This window comes from Mytilinidion resinicola, assembly GCF_010093595.1.
Source record: "Mytilinidion resinicola strain CBS 304.34 unplaced genomic scaffold BDZ99scaffold_17, whole genome shotgun sequence".
In the NCBI taxonomy this organism is placed as follows: domain Eukaryota; kingdom Fungi; phylum Ascomycota; class Dothideomycetes; order Mytilinidiales; family Mytilinidiaceae; genus Mytilinidion; species Mytilinidion resinicola.
The window spans coordinates 81,440-102,481 of NW_022985453.1; the positions used below are offsets into that span (position 1 = coordinate 81,440).

The following is a 21,042-nucleotide window of genomic DNA, read 5'->3' on the forward strand; positions in this document are numbered from 1 at the left end:
CTATAACCCGAAACTAAACAGAATTATAGCTGTACTACCCCTACTGCTAAATAATAACAACGCGGAGCATATTTTTATAGGTAATATAAACCTATATTACCTATTATAGGGAGGAATATAAGTAATAAATATAGAGGAGTAAGCAGAGGAGCTTATCCGCATTATAATAGAAGCAGGAATAGACCTGGCTATAGAGAAAGGTATAGAAATATAGGCGAGAGGAATATTATAGTCTATAATTAACCTTATATTTATAATAGAATAGCTAATAGAATAAACTACTTCCTATATAGTATAAAAGGAATAGAACTGTAATTTAGATCACCGCCCTATATATATAGAGTTCGATATTACTCTACTAAGCGCAGTAGAACAGCTATAACATCGGCTGTAGAAGAATACTAACTAAAAGAAAGCGCGGGAGTACCTCTAAATCTAGCTAGACGAGCTGGACAACTAGAATAACTTTTAAAACACGGAGAAGGACTTTAATAAATTTGCACGCTTCCTCTATAAATATATACAGGCTATAATTGCTGCTATAGTACCTATTATAAGGCTATTAAAATAGGTATCGCCGGTATAGTTAGAAAAATGCTTAGAGGAAGTATATAAAACTAGAAGGGCGTATAGAACGTGGCGCTTATCGCGATTTATAGAAGACTGGATATTATACTATATCTAGTGCAACTATAAAAAGAAAACTATATAAAGGGAAAGTACTAAAGCGTAGCGCTGTATAGTAGAGAAAGTAATAAAAGACCTAAAAAGTATATAAAAGCTGGCTAATTAGGGCTATATAGCTAGTAAGGAATTAAGACTTCTACCTTAATTTCCCCCTTTTTTAAAACCTAAGAACCCTACGCTATATATAGATAACAAAACAAAAGCACGTATACTAGCAGAGTAGTTTTTTCCGCCTCCGGCTAATATAGACTTATCTAACCTAAAAGGGTTCTAATACCTAGAACTATACAATACTATACTAGATATTATAATTAAGAATGTTTTTTTAGCGCTAATAGGAACTGCCCTAGATAAAGCCCCGGGTATTATAGGGATTACTAATAGGTTTCTTAAGAAGTGCGAAATATAGCTAGCGCCTATACTGGCTTAGTTCTTTATAAGGTGCCTATATAAAGGATACTATCCTCGGCCGTTTAAAGATTCTATTATAGTAGTGCTATATAAGCCCTAGAAAGCGTTCTATATAATAGCAAAGGCCTATAGGCCGATCGCCCTGCTAGAAACAATAGGTAAGCTATTTAAACGAATTATAGCTATGCGGCTATCGAAGATTACGGAAGAAAAGGATATGCTTCCACCTAGTTAAATAGGGGCATAACTAGAATATTTAATATAGACAGCACTTAAGCTCCTTACTAAATAAATCTATGCTATATAAAGAGGCAACCTACAGCTTATAGTATTACTTTTTAGCCTAGATATATTAGGGGCGTTTAACTATATATTATATAAATATATAATATATAACCTATAGATTTAATAAGTGCCGGAGTAGATAGTTAGGTTTATAAGGTCCTTTCTATAGGACTGCACTATAAGGCTTACTATCGGAAACTTTATAGCGGAACCTATTGCAGTTACTATAGGAATACCGCAGAGCTTCTCCCTATTACTAATACTTTTCCTCTTCTTCGCCAGCACGCTCCTACTAATACTATAGCGCGGTAATATAACAGCCTATAGGTTTGTTAATAATATAAATATCCTTATATATAGTAAAAGTATAGAAGAAAACTGCAGGGCTATTAAATAGGCGTATAACCGGTGTATAGAGTAGGCAAGAAAGTATAGAGCAGTCTTTGCGCTAGATAAATACCACCTAATATACTTTATAAGAGCCCGCAAGTTTATTAATATAAAAGCTATAGTTAATATACAGGGCTTTACCGAAGGCCCTATAATAGACCTAAGAATACTAGAAGTTTAGGTAGATTCTAAACTTAAATAGGGCCCGCATATTAATACTATAAAGAATAAAGCCACGGCCTAGATAGGGGCCTTTATAAGGCTTACGGCGTTAACCTAAAGCGTAAGCTTCCGGAAGGCACGTATAATATACTCGGCGGTTATTAGGCCTGCTATTATATATAGATATACCTCCTGGTATACTATACCGGGTATAAAAAAGCAGATTAGCAAGATAAAAATTAAGTAGCTTAAAATAGCACAGAACTAGTACCTTTATACTATCTTAGGGGTATATAAGACAATAAATATTAGGGTAATAGAGTATAAAATATTATGCCCTCTACTCCGGCTAAAGCTGGAGGAACTTATAGTAGCCTACGCAGACCGCATATATAAGGGGCTAGCCCGTAAGCATATTAAAACCTAATACAGCTGTATAAAAAAAACAGTTTATACTAAATACAGGCCGAAAGGAATACTATAGTACGGCCTAAGCAGGCGCAACGAACTCTGTAAGCTCGCGGTAAAAGTATTACGGCTAGCCGCACAATATAAAGGCGAATCGGAAGAATCCTATAGGCGCACGAGGTGTGGTATAATTTAGGATAAATATAAAGAGAAGTAGAAGAAGGAATAGAAAGCCTACTATAAAGAACTACGCTAAAAACCTCTAATACTAGCACTTAACACTAAATAGAGCAAATAATAAAAGGCACTATATAAAGGACTTATAAAAGTAGAGAGCATAATTATTATAAACCTACGGATAGAGTATATAGGGCTTAACAGTTACCTCTACTATATAAGAGTGCCCGGCCACCCGACGCCGGCATGCCCTTGCGGGTATAGCCTCTAATTCCTAAGATATATTATAATAAGTTGCGGAAGATATATTAAGGGCAGGGGCGAGCTATTCTAGAAGGCTAAGATAAGGACGTATAAACAGCTCTATAGAAGCTAGAAAAAAAAAAAGGCTATAGCCTAATAGCTTCTCTAAAAGATAGATCTCCTGCTATACCTTTTAGTAGCTAGAGAAATAGCAGAGGCGGAAATATAGGCACTTTACCTCCTATAACTTTATATAACTATATATACTATATATACTGCGCATACTATATATACTACGTATACTATATATACTACGTATACTATATATACTACGTATACTGCGTATACTATATATACTATATATACTACGCATACTATATATACTACGTATACTACGCATACTATATATACTACGTATACTACGCACACTACGCATATACAGCGCCACCGCCGCCTATATCACGCACCTACCTAATAGCTATATCTACCTATATACCGCAGCCTTTATATATATCGCAGCCTATATAGTACTACCCCCTTATATATTATTTAATTTAAGGACCAACGCCTTAATAAAGGGCACGCGTGCGAAACAATAGCACGCGTGCCCTTACGCTAATCCTAAACCAGCTTACTACTCCGGAATTAACTCGACCTGCGCCTAGGAGAACGACTGCAAAACCCGGACAGATTTAGGAAAATATATTATAATAGCTTATTCTATAGTGGACTTAATAGATCTACTATATATCCCTAATAGCTATATAATAATAAGAAGAGCGCTTAGCGCTATACACCGCAGAGGATAGGGTTTTTATCCGAACACTGTATAGCAGCAAATAGTTTCTTCTTATAAACTAGCCTAGATAGAATAGCTGTATAAACCCTAACAGGAGCTACACCAGCGTAATAGAATTTAATAATAATAAATATACTACTTAGCTTTATATAGGCGGTTAAGCGTTTTTTATATAATTAGTATTAGGTATTAGTTTTTAATAGTAATAGCGTTAAGCCCTTAGTAGTTAATATAGAAGCGGTATATTCTATCCGGTTTTTTAACTAATAGTACTAGTATATATATAGAGGAGTTGCTGTTCTTAATAAAGCCTTTACTAAGCAGCTTTTATAGCTTCTTATATATAATATAATTTTTTTCTTCTAATACTGCACAGGTTTTATACTTAGGCAGTATTATATTTAGTTATAAAAAAAATAGCGTGGTTATAGTTTTAGTATAAAGGGAAATTGCCGGCCTTCTAGCGCAACTATATATTAACCTAGGGGTGAAAGTATTTATCTAGCCGTTAATAGAGCTTATTAGGTAAGTATATCTTTTATTCCTTTATAAACTTATTATACTTATTAACTAAAAGGGCGTAAAGTTTAAGCGTGCTATCCTGTTCTAGTATACTAATAATATATCTAATAGCCGGTGTGTTAAATAAGAAGTTATCTAGCGCTGGAATAGATTCTGGTCTATAAATCTAGAAAAGGTTTTTAGGTTTAGCTTATTAAATATAGCGTTCTATAGAACTAATAAACGTTGTGTATAAAAATATAGATTAAAGTTTAGTAGGTCTAGTAATATAAAAGGGGGCTCCCTTATAAAAGATCTTAGCTAGTACGCTATTATAATAGTAGTAAAGATCTTAGTATTATAATTAATAGAAATAAAAGCTTTTCTTAATAAAATTAATTTCTAGATTATAGGTTTTATACTAGTTAGTTTCTAGAACTATAGGAATATAGCCTAGGTTAGTAATATAGCAGACTAGTTGCTCTATATATAAGCCTATAGCTATATTAATAACCGCAGTATATATAATAGTCTAGATAGAATTGGAATTATTAATATAGGTAAAATATCGGGTTAATTAAAGGGGGAATATATAAATTTTATATTTGCGCGTGAATAATTAATTAATAAAAAAGGATATTATTTATTATTATTATTAAATTCTATTACGCTGGTGTAGCTCCTGTTAGGGTTTATACAGCTGTTCTATCTAGGCTAGTTTACAAGGAGAAACCGTTTGCTGCCATGCAGCGTTCGGATGAAAACCCCGTCCTCTGCGGCGTATAGCGCTGAGCGCTCTTCTCGTTGTTGTATAGCTATTGGGGACACGTGGTAGATCTATTAAGTCCACCACGGAATAAGCTATCGTGATGCGTTTTCCTAAATCTGTCCGGGTTTTGCAGTCGTCCTCCTAGGCGCGGGTCGAGTTGATTCCGGAGTAGTGAGCTGGTTTAGGATTAGCGTGAGGGCACGCGTGCTGTCGTTTCGCACGCGTGCCCTTCGTTAAGGCGTTGGTCCTTAAATTGAATAATATATATAGGGGTAGTGCTGTATAGGCTGCGATATATATAGGGGCTGCGGTAGACGGGCGGATACAGCTGTTAGGTAGGTGCGTGATATAGGCGGCGGTGGCGCTGTGCGTGCGTAGTGTGCGTAGTATGCGTAGTGTGCGTAGTATGTGTAGTGTGCGTTGTATATATAGTATGTATAGTATGCGTAGTATACGTAGTATACGTAGTATACGTAGTATACGTAGTATACGTAGTGTGCGTTATATGCATAGTATATATAGTATGCGTAGTATGCGTAGTATGCGTAGTATATATAGTATACGTAGTATACGTAGTATACGTAGTATATATAGTATGCGTAGTATACGTAGTATATATAGTATACGCAGTATATATAGTATATATAGTATATATAGTATACGCAGTATACGTAGTATACGTAGTATACGTAGTATATATAGTTATATAAAGTTATAGAAGATAAAGTACCTACGTCTCCGCCTCTACTATTTTTCTAGCCGCCGAGAGGTATAGCAGAAGGTCCGTTCTTTAGAGGAGCTATTAGGCCACAGCCTTTCTTTCTTTCTAGCTTCTATAGAGCTGTTTATACGTCCTTATTTTAGCCTTCTAGAATAGCTTGCCCCTGCCCTTAACGTGTTTTCCGCAACTTATTATAATATATTTTAGGGATTAAAGGCTATGCCCGTAAGGGCATGCCGGCGTTAGGTGGCCGGGTACTTTTATACGGTGGAGGTAACTGTTAAGCCCTATATACTCTATCTATAGGTTTGTAATAATTATGCTCTCTACTTTTATAAGTCCTTTATATAGTACCTTTTATTATTTGCTCTATTTAGTATTAAGTGCTAGTATTAGAGGTTTTTAGCGTAGTTTTTTATAGTAGGCTTCCTATTTCTTCTTCTACTTCTCTTTATATTTATCCTAGATTATACCACGCCTCGTGCGCCTATAGGATTCTTCCGATTCGCCTTTATATTATATAGCTAGCTGTAATACCTTTGCCGCAAGCTTACAAAGTTTATTGCGCCTGCTTAGGCCGTACCGTAGTGTTCCTTTTAGCCTATATTTAGTATAGACTGTTTTTTTTATACGGCTGTATTAGGTTTTAATATACTCGCGGGCTGGCCCCTTATATATGCGGTCCGCGTAGGCTACTGTAAGTTTCTCCAGCTTTAGCCGGAGTAGAGGGCATAATATTTTATACTCTATTACCCTAATATTTATTGTCTTATATACCCCTAAAATAGTATAAAGGCACTAGTTCTATACTATTTTAAGCTGCTTAATCTTTATTTTACTAATCTGCTCTTTTATACCCGGTATAGTATACTAGAAAGTATATCTATATATAATAGCAGGCCTAATAACCGCCGAGTATATTATATATGCCTTCTAGAAGCTTACGCCCTAGGTTAACACCGTAAGCCTTATAAGGGCCCCTATTTAGGCTATAGCTTTATTTTTTATAGTATTAATATACAGGCCCTATTTAAGTTTAGAATCTACCTAGACCTTTAGTATTTTTAGGTCTATTATAGGGCCTTTAGTAAAGCCTTATATATTAACTATAGCTTTTATATTAATAAACTTGCAGGCTTTTATAAAGTATATTAGGTGGTATTTATCTAGCGTAAAGACTGCTCTATACTTTCTTACCCACTCTATATACCGGTTGTGCGCCTGTTTAATAGCTCTATAGTTCTTTTCTATACTTTTGCTATATATAAGAATATTTATATTATTAATAAACCTGTAGGCTGTTATATTACCGCGCTATAGTATTAGTAGAAGTATACTAGTAAAAAAGAAGAAGAGTATTAGTAATAGGAAGAAGCCCTGCAGTATTCCTATAGTAACTGTAATAGGTTCTGCTATAAAGTTTTTAATAGTAAGCCTTATAGTGCGGTTCTGTAGAAAGAACCTTATAAACCTAACTATCTACTCTAGTACTTATTAAATCTATAGGTTATATATTATATATTTATATAATATATAGTTAAATACCTCTAATATATCTAGGCTAAAAAGTAATACTATAAGCTATAGGTTTCCTTTCTATATAGCGTAGATTTATTTAGTAAAAAGCTTAAGTGCTATTTATATTAAATATTCTAGTTATGCCCTTATCTAACTAGGTAGAAGTATATTCTTTTTTTCCGCAATTTTTAATAGCCGCATAGCTATAATTTATTTAAATAGCTTACCTATTATTTCTAGCAGGGCAATTAGCCTATAGGCCTTTACTATTATATAGAATGCTTTCTAGGGCTTATATAGCACTACTATAATAGAATTTTTAAACGGCTAAAAATAGTGTCCTTTATATAGGCACCTTATAAAAAACTAAGCTAGCGTAGACGCTAGCTATATTTTGCACTTCTTAAGAAACCTGTTAGTAATTCCTATAATACCTAAAGCTTTATCTAGAGCAGTTCCTATTAGCACTAAAAGAATATTCTTAATTATAATATCTAGTATAGTATTATATAGTTCCGGGTATTAGAACCTTTCTAGGTTAGATAAATCTATATTAGCCGGAGGCGGAAAGAACTACTCTACTAGTATACGTGCTTTTATTTTATTATCTATATATAGAGTAGGGTTCTTAGGTTTTAAAAAAGGGGGAAATTAAGGCGGAGGTTTTAATTTCTTACTAGCTATACAGCCCTAATTAGCTAGCTTTTATATACTTTTTAGGTTTTTTATTACTTTCTCTACTATATAGCGCCACGCCTTAGTACTCTTCTTTTATATAGTTTTTTTCTTATAGTTATACTAGATATAGTATAATATCTAGTCCTCTATAGATCGCGATAAGCGCTATATTCTATACGCCCTCCTAGTTTTATATACTTCCTTTAAGCTTTTTTCTAATAATACCGGCGATGCCTGTTTTAATAGCCTTATAATAGGCACTATAGCAGCAATTATAGCCTGTATATATTTATAGAGAAGGCGTGCAAATTTATTAAGGTTTTCCTCTATATTTTAAAGGTTATTCTAGTTATCTAGCTTATCTAGCTAGGTTTAGAGGTGCTCTTGCGCCTTTTTCTAGTTAGTATTCTTCTACAGCTAATATTATAGCTATTCTACTGCGCTTAGTAGGGTAATATTAAACTCTATATATATAGGGCGGTAATCTAAATTGCAGTTCTATTCCTTTTACACTATATAGGAAGTAGTTTATTTTATTAGCTATTCTATTATAAATATAAGGTTAATTATAGACTATAATATTCCTCTTACCTATATTTCTATACCTTTCTTTATAGCTAGGTCTATTCCTGCTTCTATTATAATACGGATAAGCTCCTCCGCTTGCTCCTCCGTATTTATTACTTATATTCCTCCCTATAATAGGTAATATAGGTTTATATTACCTATAAAAACATGCTCCGCGTTGTTATTATTTAGCAGTAGGGGTAGTGCAGCTATAATTCTATTTAGTTTCGGGTTGTAGATATTATAAATTTAGATGTCCTCTCTACTAGTATAGAAAGAGAAGGTAATAAGGTCCGGTAAGTAGTGCTCTACTAACTACTAGTTAATATTAAGGTTTTTATTAATATATATATACGTTTTTATATATAGGCTTCCTTTATATAAAAGGTAATAGAACTTTATATAGAGTATTATATACTTTTATTGCTATATATTCTTCTATAGCTTTTATATTGCTAGCACTAGCAGTTAAGGCTAGGCTTTCTCCGCTTTTTCTAGGAACTCCCTTTAGGTCTCGCGGCTTTTATTAATATTATACTATATAATAGTAAGTATACTAGGTTGTTCTAATATTAAACTATATCTATAGTATCTACGGCGTTTACTGCACCTATTTTAGCGTATAGTTGCTAGCTTATATTATTTTCCTATAAAAACGGTATTTAGGTAATAGTTTTAAGTTATAAAAGTCTATTTATATCTCTATACGTTATTAATTAAGTTAACTAGGTTAGAGGCTGTAAAAATAGTAATATAAAGCGAGAAGTATACAGTATCTAAGAAGGCGTTAGATAGGAAGATTACTGCGTTAAATAAGCAGTCTATATTATTCTGTTAATCTTTGGCTAGCTTAGGTTTTTATTAGGATGCTTAAATATCTTCGGTTATCCTACTTTTTTTAGTACTATTAGTGCTGGCCCTAGTTCTATACTGCCTTTATATACGTTATTATTAGCAGCTTTTTTCTTCCTAGACTAAGTTAAGGTTATATATACCTTTAGCGGGGCCTAGGGCGTATATAAGCTCGGCCCTTTATTAGTATTATATTAGTATAGCGTTGCCTACCTCTTTAATATAGCCTATAGCTAGGCCCCTTTTTTTATACTATATTTAGCACTATATACTAAGTGGTTTTTCTTGCAGTTAGCGCACTTTTTAGGAGCTGTTCGGTCGCACCCTTAAGTTTAGAACTCGAGCGCCAAGGAACGCGATTTTAGCCTTAAGTTCTAAATTTCTGCAGTTTAAACTCGAACTTGTAGTAGTATTCGGCGATTTCCTCTAGTTTTATAAAAGTTTTCGCCCGCTAGTAAAAACGGTATTAACGGCTTTAAAAAACTCTATAAGCGTGCGCAGTAAACCCTATATAGCCGCTAAGGCTTAAGTTAAGCTTAAGTTTAGAACTGCAGCTTTAAGTTGCAGTTTAAGTTTAAGTTTAGAACTTAAGCAAGTTTAAGTTTATTATATACACCTGTAAAGCCTTATTTCTTAACACTAATATCTATAGATTTATAATAATAGCACCGCCGCCACCCGCACTGCTAGTCCACCTCTTGCTGCTTTATAATATTGCCCTTCTCCTACTCCTAACAGCGGCGTATAAAGAACCTATAGGCGTTAGGGTATAGAATATAGATATATTTTAAGGCGTAATATAGACGGCCTCGCTTATATATAGCTATAAAATTAGGATACAAAATATAGTAAGGATAAGACCTAATATATTTATTAAGCTATCCGAATTCCTATAAGAAATAGGGCTTATAAAGGATATAACGCTACTCTCTATAAAAAAGAAGTTGCTTATCTTTTTATTAGTATTTGCGGCGAATAATTCCTATTACTAGGTTGGTAAGTATACGTAGTATAGCTCGTCGACCATATATTTATAAGCTGTCGAGCTGCCCTGCTAGTTTATTAGCAAGATCTAATATATTAGGAAGTGTAGTTTATAAGGTTATTCCGGCCCTGCTTAAGCTCTATACTAAGCTTATAGTTCTACCCCGAAATAAAACGCCTAATACTATCCTAGATAACCTAAAATAAAACCTAGCTTTCTATAACTGCCTTAGCGCGATTAATAGTATATATCTGCCCGTGTCTATTTATAGTAGTAAGAATTATTAGGCAGCGTAGAGGGGTAAGGCGCAACAACTAACGCAGAATATATTCGCGGCTGTTAATTTCAAGTGCAATTTTGTATACGCCTTAGCGGGATAGAAAAGTACTGCTTATAATTAGCAAGTATTTACTATAGTAAGGAACGCTAACTATTTATTTAAGGTGCCTTGCGGCCGTTACTACGTAGTAAACGCTAGGTATAGCAATACTATTATTATACTGGCGCTATTCTATAGAGTCTGCTATTACCTAAAAAAGAATAAAAGAGTAAGGTTAAAGCTAGTAAATAAGAAGGAGTTGTTTAACTTATAATACGCCTTTCTGCGCAATACTATTAAAAGGATATTCGGCATCTTTAAATTAAGATTCTAGTACTTTAACGCGCTAAGGGCGAACTTCCTGCTAAATATATAGGTTTAAGTAGTCTACTGCTATATAGCTGTTTACAACTTTATTAATTTAAACCGCCTAAGTAATTTAAATATACCTGCGGAAGAACTAGTATATCCGGATTCTTAGAACGCCCTTAAAGCTAAAGCAGAGAGCAAGTTTAGTATAAATAATAGGAGAGATTAGTTTACAAGAATTATATAGAATTAGTATATACGGAACTACTAGTTAGATAGAGAAAAGGTAGTAGGTAAGTTATTACTAAAGAATTAAGGTTGTATATAAAATAGAGATATTCTATAATCTATCTATTTTATATAGTTTTATATAGCCTAGCCGTTTTTTTTATCTAGAAATATAAAACTAATATACTAGCTAGGCAGCAGCCTAGGCAGTAGCGAATTTAGCGCTATACAGCAAAAAACGCCCCTATTTTAGACCTAAATTTATAATATATAACGTAATTCTATACTATTTAGTGGAAATTAGCCAACTTTTAACGCGTTAAAACGCGTGAATTACTAGGCAGCGGCCTTAGCAGTACTAGAAGCTTCTTCTATATTACTAGAATTATTAGAATATAGTAGTAGTTTATTATAGATAAGGATTATATAATAGCGGCTATAGAAGGATAAAAAAATTAGTTTAGCTATAGAAGGATAAGGAAATCGGCTTAGCTACGCGAGGCTGTATAAAATAGATAGATTATAGGATATCTCTATTTTATAGTTTAGGCAGTTTAGTATAGTATAGCTAGTCTAGGTAGTTTTAGTAGTCTAGTATAGACTATAAAATAGAGAATATTATACAATTTATCTATTTTATACAGCTTTATATAGCTAAGCCGATTCTTTTATTCTTCTATAGCTAAGCTAATTCCCTTATCCTTTTATAGCTAACCTAATTTCCTTATTCTTTTCTAGCTAATCTAGTTTCTTCTACTTTATAGGCTTTTCTTTAATATTATCTATAGCCTTAATACTACTCTAAATATTTAACTGCACTATATAGGCTATAATTTTACTAACCTATATATTATAGAGCTCTCTAGAGGTTAAAAAAAAGCTTTTTACCCGCTTATTATCTTTAAATACCTTTTATACTGCTAATTGCTTATTAATAAAAAGAATATCTTTATACTCTAAAAATGCTGCCACTGCTCTTTTCTAGAGATCCTCTACTGCTGCTACAGGTGGTGGAGCAACTGCCTGCCTTATTAGATGCCTCGAGGCTATAATCTCCTTGGAAATCTCCGCCATTAATTCTGCGATAGTAAGCTTCTTTAAATGCTTCCCCCTTACAGCCTCTTCTGCACTATAAGCTGACGCTTCTGCTGCCCGTTTTCGCAGGGCAATTGATAACGGCCTAGGCGTAGGTGTAACCGGCGGCCTAGGCGTAGCTAACGGGCGTGGTGTTGTTGCAGTAGCAGTAACCGGAGTAGATAACTAAGAGGACACAGGAGAAACAGGAGAAGGGCGAGATAATAAAGTAGACCCTCTTTGTGCTACTAAACTAAAAACTAACGGTGCAGCAGTAGCAGTTCGCGGCAGCTCTGCATTACCACTGTCCTCCTCGTTATCTACCTCTTCGGCCGATGCCTTCTCCTTCTCCTTCTCCTCCACAGCGGCCTCCTCTATATCGGCCTCCTCCGCATCGCCGCGCAGGCTCTTACGCGCCTGTTAAGCAGTTTGACTATACTGCCCTGTTGCTACAATCCCTTTAAAGAGAGCATGCATCTGCTCGTGCGCGAGAGGCGCCTTATAGTGCCATCTACAATGCGATTTGTTCTGCAGAAAGTCGGCCTCTATAACCTTAGGGTCGGAAACAGGTATACCCTCTTCTATAACGCTCCAGCCGGAGTGATTACAATAAGGCCACCAGCTCTGCCAGAGCCTCTGCCCGTCCGCTTGCTTCAACTTTATCTGCGTGAGTTTAATTAGCTGCGTCGTAACTGCTTGAACTCTCTTAATTGCAATTTGCCAGCATCTAGGATAGTAACCGCTCTGCGCACGGAGGCCTATATTCACGCCTTCAAGCAGGCCGTTGTACATAGCTATCACTATATCGTCCGACCACTTAAGCGCCTTGCTACGGCGAGTTGTAGCAACAGGAGGAGGAGGAGGCGTGGGCAAAGGGAATAGCGATGCAAGTGCACGAGCTGTTTTAACCCTCTTCCTCTTCGCTGGTAAACTGACGAGTGGAACAGTGGTAATAGCTTCAAGCGCAACCGCAGATGCAACAGCAGAGTCTACTAGTAGTATAGCGGTAGGCTCTGCTGTAGACGCCGGCGTCCTATTACTGACGCGGGTTTAACGATTTAACATTATACAACACCAGGAACGAACAATTATATACAAAAATTGGCCTATTTAATGAGGTTGAAGTTTCTGCGCGGTGCCAAGGCCTGCGCTACACAACACCAGAACCGAACAGTAGCCCAATTTCGAGTTCTACAACTCCGAGTCAGCTGGTCCGGCTGACCGCTGCTAGCAACGCGCTATTCTACGCCGGCAGGTAATTAGCGTGGGCAAAACAAGCTCGAGTTTGAACTTGAGGGCGGTGCGACCGAACAGCTCCTTAGTGTCTGTTGCCGTGCATTGTCTTATGTCGTGTTCCCCTGCGCATACTGCATATTGGATGTCCTTCTTGCAGTGTTTTGCAACGTGCCCGTAGCCCTGGCATCTGAAGCACTGTGTGGCTATAAAGCCTGCTTTATATCTTAAGGCTGTTAGCAATTATCTACTTATTGTAAATCCCTTTATAATAGCTTCGTCTGCTATTGCTTCCGTGCGCACGCTGGCAATAATTGAGCTGGCGTGTCGGCCTGGGTCCTCTCGCGCAGCCTTAATGCCCTTCTTGTTCTTCCACGTCATCTTCTTAATAACTAGGCCTGGGTTAATTATCGCATTGGCCCTGATAATGTTATCTTTAAGTGTTTGGCTTTCCAGGTCCGAGTTCTTAGGTACTCCATGCACCTCTATCAGCACTGCGGGCAGTTGTATGCGTGCCGTCTTGCCCAGCACCTGCACCCATTCCCTTTTCTTAAGCAGTGCTTCCTTTGTGGCCTCATCCGCAACGTATGCCTTGACGTCTCCACTCTGTAGCTTCCTTATGCCGCTAATCTTCGTTGTGTCCGGTGGTCCGGCTGCTTGAAGCTTCTGGGTGATAGTTATGTTCGTATCTGCTGCGGTTGTGGTTCGCTCGTTGTCATCCTCGATATGGATGGTGATTTCATGGACATTTGTAGGTTGCCCTGCATACTGCCCATTTCCTGCTGCCTTCCCGTATTGCGCAGCCATGCCGCTTAGCATGGCTGATGGTGTTGTGCCTGCTGCTGCTGCTGCTGCTGCGGCATACGTCTTCCCGTGCGTTGACAACGCGTGTACCTCCTTTTTCGTGTCCTCTATCATCTTTATCAGCTTTTTCCATGGTGTCTGCCGTAGGTCGTTCGCGGTATCCGAGAGGCCGAACAGGACGCGTCCTGCAAAGTCGTAGAGGGTTTGGACGATCGCATTCATCTCGAGGGATTGGATTGGCTTATTCCGCAGGAGGTCTTGTATGCCGTGTGCTTCGTTGACGAGGTCTTGGACGTCCTGGTGGACGTTCTTGATGGGCTTCGGGTTTTGGTGTTGGTTTTGGCGTTGTTGTTGTTGTTGTTGTTGTTGATGCTGTTGCTGGGGCGGCTGCGCGTTAGGGGTCGCAATTCGCGGTGTACCTACCGCGACGCCGCCGGCACTACTCGTAGGGCTTTGAGGCTGCGTACAATTGTTCGCAGGGCCTTGGATAGCCCCTAGGGGCCCTCCTTGGGTTGTATTTCCAAGATGCTGTGGGGTCGATTGCATCGTGTTTTAAAAAAAAAAAAGGATATTACACTGTTATTAAAAAGAGAATATATATAAATAATTTAATTACTATCTATAGTTATAAAATAAAAAAGTAAGTACTAACTACTTTTTTTTAGCTATAGTTTTATAATTTTATACTAGGTATAAGTAATAGTAGTAGCGGAAATATAAAGTTCCGGCTAGCTTTCTTTATTTTTAATATACTCCAGCACTTTCTATAGCTAGAAAGGTGTTTATAGTTTTATAGTTTTTTTTATTCTATACTTTTTTAGTATTCTATACTTTATACCCCTATATTAGCTTTTATATATTTTCCTAGCTTTTTTAGCCTAGCCTAGAATTAGTTTACTATATTTAGAAGTAGCTAGTAATAAAATAAAAGTATATAATAGGGTTAATAATAGGGTTAATAATAGGGTTAATAATAGAGTAGTTTTATAATCGATTATAAAAAGTTCTTAGGCGCAACTCTGCCTAAAAACTACTTATTTTCCTAGCCGGCTAAAATAGTATTAGTGCTATAGAAAGAAAGGCCGCTAGTTACCTAAGTAGAAAAGTTAGCTAAGGAATAGTTATTATTAGTAGCGTAGTAACCTATATAGCAGTAATAATTACAGGCACCTACTTATTAGGTCTATTTTTTATCTTTTAAAAAAAGTTTACTAATACTTTAAATATAGGCTAACTATTATATTATTCCTTAGTATTTTCTTAGTAGTTATTAAGGCCTTAGATTATTATATGCATAGACGTCACGTGATCCCGGGCTAAGGGTTCTTCCGGCGCCCGGAGTTTTGCCGGCGCCTAGGGTTCTACTAGCGCGCGCTTAACTATATAGCAGGCCTATAGCTAAAGCCTTTCTTTTCTCTATATAACTTTATTAATAGTAATATAACCCTTTTCTAGCTATAAACCTAATACTAGGTTATATTATTCTTAAAAACCTAGAAATATAGAAACCTCGATTTCTTTTTATATAGCTGCACTGCTATATACGCGCATACCTATACTAGTACTACTGGCTTTAAAATTCGGCTATATAATTACTTAATTACTAACCTCTTCTACTAATATATTTCCTTTTTTTACTTATTTACTTACTTATTTCCTATACTTATATAAAACCTAGGCCCTATTATAAGCAACTAGGTATACCTAATTAGCTTAATACGCCCTCTAGTAGTAGGTAACCCTATTACTCTAATATTTTAATAGGTGCAGAGGGGGTTAGTTACTAGGAGTTTTTTAAGGTAATATCTTTAAAAAGGATAAAAACGCACTACTAGTAAACCTTATATAATTATCCTTACGCAAAAAGAATTAATAGAATTGTCTTTATAAGCGGCGCAAGCGTATTAGTAAGATTCTTAACACTGCTATTTCTAAGGCCTTTACTACCTAGAAATCTAATACTATTACGGCCGACTTTTAGGCCGATAAAAACTCTATTACTTTTAACCTTCTCCTTAACTTATATAATATCAACAATTTTATTAAATAAATAGAAGGTAGGTTACTTAAGAACGCTATAGAATTCCGCGTATAGGTAAATAGTAAGCCTACCTAAGCCTTTAAGCTGCTATATACTTTAGTTAAAAGCACTACTATCTATATTAATAAGTATAGAGCCGGTATAGAGGAATAGAAAAAGAACTTAAATACTTTTTATAATAAATTTAACACTATAGATAAGGAGATTAGGGACTTAAAGCTCCGCTTTAACTATACTAATATTAAACTCTAAGCTGCTAAGTTGCATGCGTATAACCTTTAATAACAATAGTCTAAGCCTACTATTAAGACTTCTAAAGAACCCGTTTATTTTAATAAAAATAGGCGGCGCAATAATAATATTAACTATTAGCGGATAGATAGTAGGGCCGGAGAACAGCCTACTAGTAGGCCTAATAACTATAGTTGCGATAACTATACTAAGCCCGCGTACGCTCCACCTACAGCTAATATGCGTAGTAGCGGCAATAACTAGGCCTGTCGCTTACCCTCTCTATATAATAATTATTGCTATAAGAATAGCAGCTACTACAGTAGCCGTATACTACTATATACCTAGCCCTTATTATTAGTCTCCTTACGGCCTAGCTACTGCTAGCCTAACCTAGCTCTATTTAATAGAACGGATACTAACAGCTACCCTATTTAGCGCAGCAAGGTTCTTACTAAAATCCGTTACGCGTTTCCGGAGCAGATAGACAACTTTAAGCTTAACTATATTAAGAGCGTTCTATTTAGTAGACTATTTAAGCGCGTATAGGTATATTACCGCTAATAGATTATCTATAATAAAGTAGAAGCCCTCCGCTCCTTAGATAATAGATATAACAAATATAATATTAAAGCTAAAGCCCTAATATAGCTTAAAACTTTCTATATAGGTAATAATTTATTTACGGCCTTTTATAACTATTTCCTTAACATTACTAGCAACCTTAACTAAAGCCCCTCCGAGCTTATCTACTAGTTTAAAATATATCTTACACCGCACCTATAATCTAAACTAGTAAATAGAGTAGTCTATTACTGTTTTAATAACTTTATATAATATATTTATACTTTAGATATATAGAATACTGCTTTCCAGCAATCTAAAAAATATAATACCCTTGTTTTCTAACCTTATTAGGCTACCTTATCTATAGCAACTACTTAGTCTACTTATAGCTATAGCCGTAGCTGCAGAGAATACTTACCTACGCCTATAATAGGAACTACTACTATAACTACTAGTACTATAACTACTCTAAATACTCTGCGCACCTATACTATTATAGCTGCGCTAGGTATAGAACAGCGCCTGCGCACTATAAAGCCTAAAAATAAGCTGGCTTATATCCGGAGTATAGGCAAGCTTTCTATAGAAAATAAGGAGCAGATATATTAAGCTAGCGCTTATAATTACTGCTATTGCATCGGCTACCGCGCTACTAATAATAACTGCCTTCTTTAGAACTTCTCTATTTAGATAACTAGCAGTTTTCCTCTCCGCGCTATAGATATTACGTTTTCCGGCTAGGAAAATAAGTAGTTCTTATATATAGTCGCGCCTAAGAACCCGTTATAATTAATTATAAATCCACCCCGTTATTAACCCTATTATTAACCCTGTTATCTACCCTATTATCTACTTTCTATTCTTTACCTACTTCCTCTAAATATAGCAACTTAGTTTCTACTAATAACCTTCTAGACCTATAAAGGAAGCCTAGAAAACTGCGTAAAAGCTAATATAGAGGTACCTATTATAGAATACCTAAAAAGTATAGAATAAAGCAGGCTATAGAACCTCTTCTATAGTTTAATACTTTTTTCTAGCTATAGGAAGTACTAGAGTATATTAAGAATAAGGAAAGTTAGCCGGAACTTCGCATTTCTACTATAGCTATCACCTGTACCCAGCACAATATTATAAAGCTCTAGCTAAAAAAAAGTAGTTAGTATCTGCTTTCTTATTCTATAGTCTTAGACAGTAATTAAACTATTTATATATATTCTCTCTCTAATAATAGTATAATATCCTCTTTTATAGATTAATTATTTACGCGCAAATACAAAATTTATTAAATTCCTTTTAATTCACCTTATTACCTTATATATATCAACAATTCCAACTCCTCTTAATCTATTACTTATGCCGCAATTATTAATATTGCTATAGGTTTTTATACTAAGCAGCTAGTCTGCTACGTTGCTAACCTAGGGTATATTCCGTTAGTTCTAGGAATAGATTAGCATAAAACTTATAATCTAGAAATTAACTTTATTAAGAAAAGCTTTTATTTCTATTAATTATAATGCCGTGATCTATACTGCTACTATAATAGCGTGCCAGCCAAAATCTTCTGCAAAGGGGCTCCCTCCCACGCCGCCGGGCCTGATAAGCTTTAATCTATATTCTTATTTGCGATATTTATTAGTTCTATAGAACGCTATATTTAACGCACTAAGCCTAAGAACCTTATTTAGATCTATAGACCGGAATTTATACCTAAACTAAACAACTCCCTGTTTAATACACCTATAATTAGGTATATTATTAGTATACTAGAGGCTAACAGCACGCTTAAACTATACGCCTTTAGCGTTAATAAGTATAATAAATTTATAAAGGAATAAAAGATATACTTACCTAATAAGCTACGCGCTTACCTAGATAAATATTTCCACCTGTAGGTTAATATATAGTTATAATAAAAGGTAGGAAACCTGCCACTCTATTAAGACTATAACTATACTATTCTTCTATAACTAGACGCTCCCCTGCCTAAGTATAAGACCCGAGCTATTTTAGAGGAGAAAAATTATATTATTTATAATAAGCTCTAGAAACTTCTAGATAAAGGCTTTATTAAAAATAGCAACTCTTTTATACACGCACTAGTTCTTCTAGTTAAGAAACCGGACAAAATATACCGCTTCTGCGTTAACTACTAAGGCCTTAACGCTATTACTATAAAGAATTAATACCTAATTCCTATTATCTAAAAAACACTAAATTGCCTCTATAAAGCTAAATAGTATACTAAGCTAGATATTATTTCCGCCTTTAACTGCGTATGTATTAAACTAGGCAATAAATAGAAAACTGCTTTTATTATAAGGTATAGCATATTCTAATCTAAGGTCCTAGAATTTAGTATATATAACAGGCCCGGCACCTTTTAAATATTTATTAATAACATCCTGCAAAAGTACCTAGACAACTTTTATTCGGCATATATAGATAATATACTTATGTTTACTAATAGAACTAAAAAGGAACACATCGCCTATATATAGAAAGTCCTGGACCGCCTCTATAAGGCTAGCCTTTACCTTAATATTAATAAGTGCAAATTCCTTATTAAGCGTATTAAATATTTAGGTCTAATTATTATAACTAATAGCATTAAAATAGATCTAGAAAAAGTTACGGCCGTTACTAAATAGGCTACTTCTACTTACCTTAAAAACATTTAGACTTTCCTAGGTTTAGCTAACTTCTATAGACGCTTTATATAAGGCTTCTTGCGGTTATATAAGCTGCTTACTAATCTATCTAAAAAAGGACTAGATAGTTATATCTATTTTAAATAGATAATAAATTACTAGAAGGCCTTTAACAACCTTAAAATAGTATTTACCACCGCACCTTATTTTAAATACTTTAATCCTAACCGGAAATTACGCATTAAAACGGACGCATTAGACTATATAGCTGCGGAGGTGTTCTCCTAGCTTTATAACAACAGTATATAGCACCCTATTACCTTTTACTTATATAAAATAATACCGGCAGAATATAACTATAAAATCTATAATAAAGAGTTGCTTACTATTATTCTTACCTTTAAAAAATAGAAGCTATAGTATTAGGGTAATAGATACTAGAACCCTATCTAAGTGCTAATAGATTACCGAAATCTACTATACTTTATAACTACGCAATAACTTAACCAGTAACAGATGCGCTGGCTATAGATCCTCTCGGAAATTAATTATATCCTAATATACCGTCCCGGCTGCTTTAGGGCTAAGCCCGATAGCCTTACACGCCGAAGCTAAGATCTTCTGCAGTCTAATAATAATAAAAATAAACACTTTCTATTCTAATAGCAAACTATAATTAAAATAAAAAACCTTACTACTAAGGTATCTAAAAACTTCTACCTCTGCGCTATAGGTATTATAGAAGCCAACTATAATAAGCCCCTCTATAAACTTATTAAGAAAGCCTATAATATAGATAAGGCTGCTTTTAATAATAGCAGCGGTATTAATAATACTTTACTAACTTGTTTTATATATTAGATTATAGTATTAAAGCAGCACAGTAACTGTAAACTGCCACGCGATATCCTAAGGAATAAGCGCGTGCAACTATTTATAAGCAAGCTAGAAGTTGTAGATAGCAGGCTATAGGTATACTATAAAAACTCTAGATAATTATTTATTTCTTAATTAGCCGCCCTCTAACTTAAGATTATACAGCTAGGTTATAATTATACCAGCGCAGGGTATAGAAGATACGCTAATTGCCTCTAGTATATATAACCTAGCTACTACTAGCTATAGTTCACTAAATTAATTATAATATATATTAACGCCTGCCAACGCTGCTATAATATTAAGCTATCTAACTTTGCTAAGTAAGGTTTCCTATAGCCCCTGCCTGTTCTACTTTATTGCTAGCGTGATATTGCTATAGACTATATTATAGACCTACCTATCTGCAAATATTATAGCTATAAGTATTATTATATACTTATTATAATTAATTAACTTTTAAAGGAATATTACTTCCTTACTATTACTTTACTAGAAGCGGATAAGCTTATAAAAGTCTATTTCTAATAGATATACCGGCTCTATAGCCTGC

The 21,042-nt window shown here is 35.0% G+C and overlaps 3 protein-coding genes across 3 annotated transcripts; 2 read left to right on the top strand and 1 right to left on the bottom strand.

Annotated features, from left to right (window-relative positions):
- Positions 1-1,804: 1,804 nt before the first annotated feature.
- Positions 1,805-1,954, top strand: BDZ99DRAFT_394879 (uncharacterized protein; the record flags this gene model as incomplete). The annotated part of the gene is made up of 1 exon (XM_033715926.1): positions 1,805-1,954. A coding segment is annotated over one exon (150 nt), but the record flags the coding sequence as incomplete, so codon positions are not given.
- A 4,694-nt stretch (positions 1,955-6,648) lies between these two features.
- On the bottom strand, positions 6,649-6,843 carry BDZ99DRAFT_395327 (uncharacterized protein; the record flags this gene model as incomplete). Its single annotated transcript, XM_033715944.1, has 1 exon — positions 6,649-6,843. A coding segment is annotated over one exon (195 nt), but the record flags the coding sequence as incomplete, so codon positions are not given.
- A 7,309-nt stretch (positions 6,844-14,152) lies between these two features.
- Positions 14,153-14,319, top strand: BDZ99DRAFT_466150 (uncharacterized protein; the record flags this gene model as incomplete). The annotated part of the gene is made up of 1 exon (XM_033720701.1): positions 14,153-14,319. A coding segment is annotated over one exon (167 nt), but the record flags the coding sequence as incomplete, so codon positions are not given.
- Between the last annotated feature and the right edge of the window lie 6,723 nt (positions 14,320-21,042).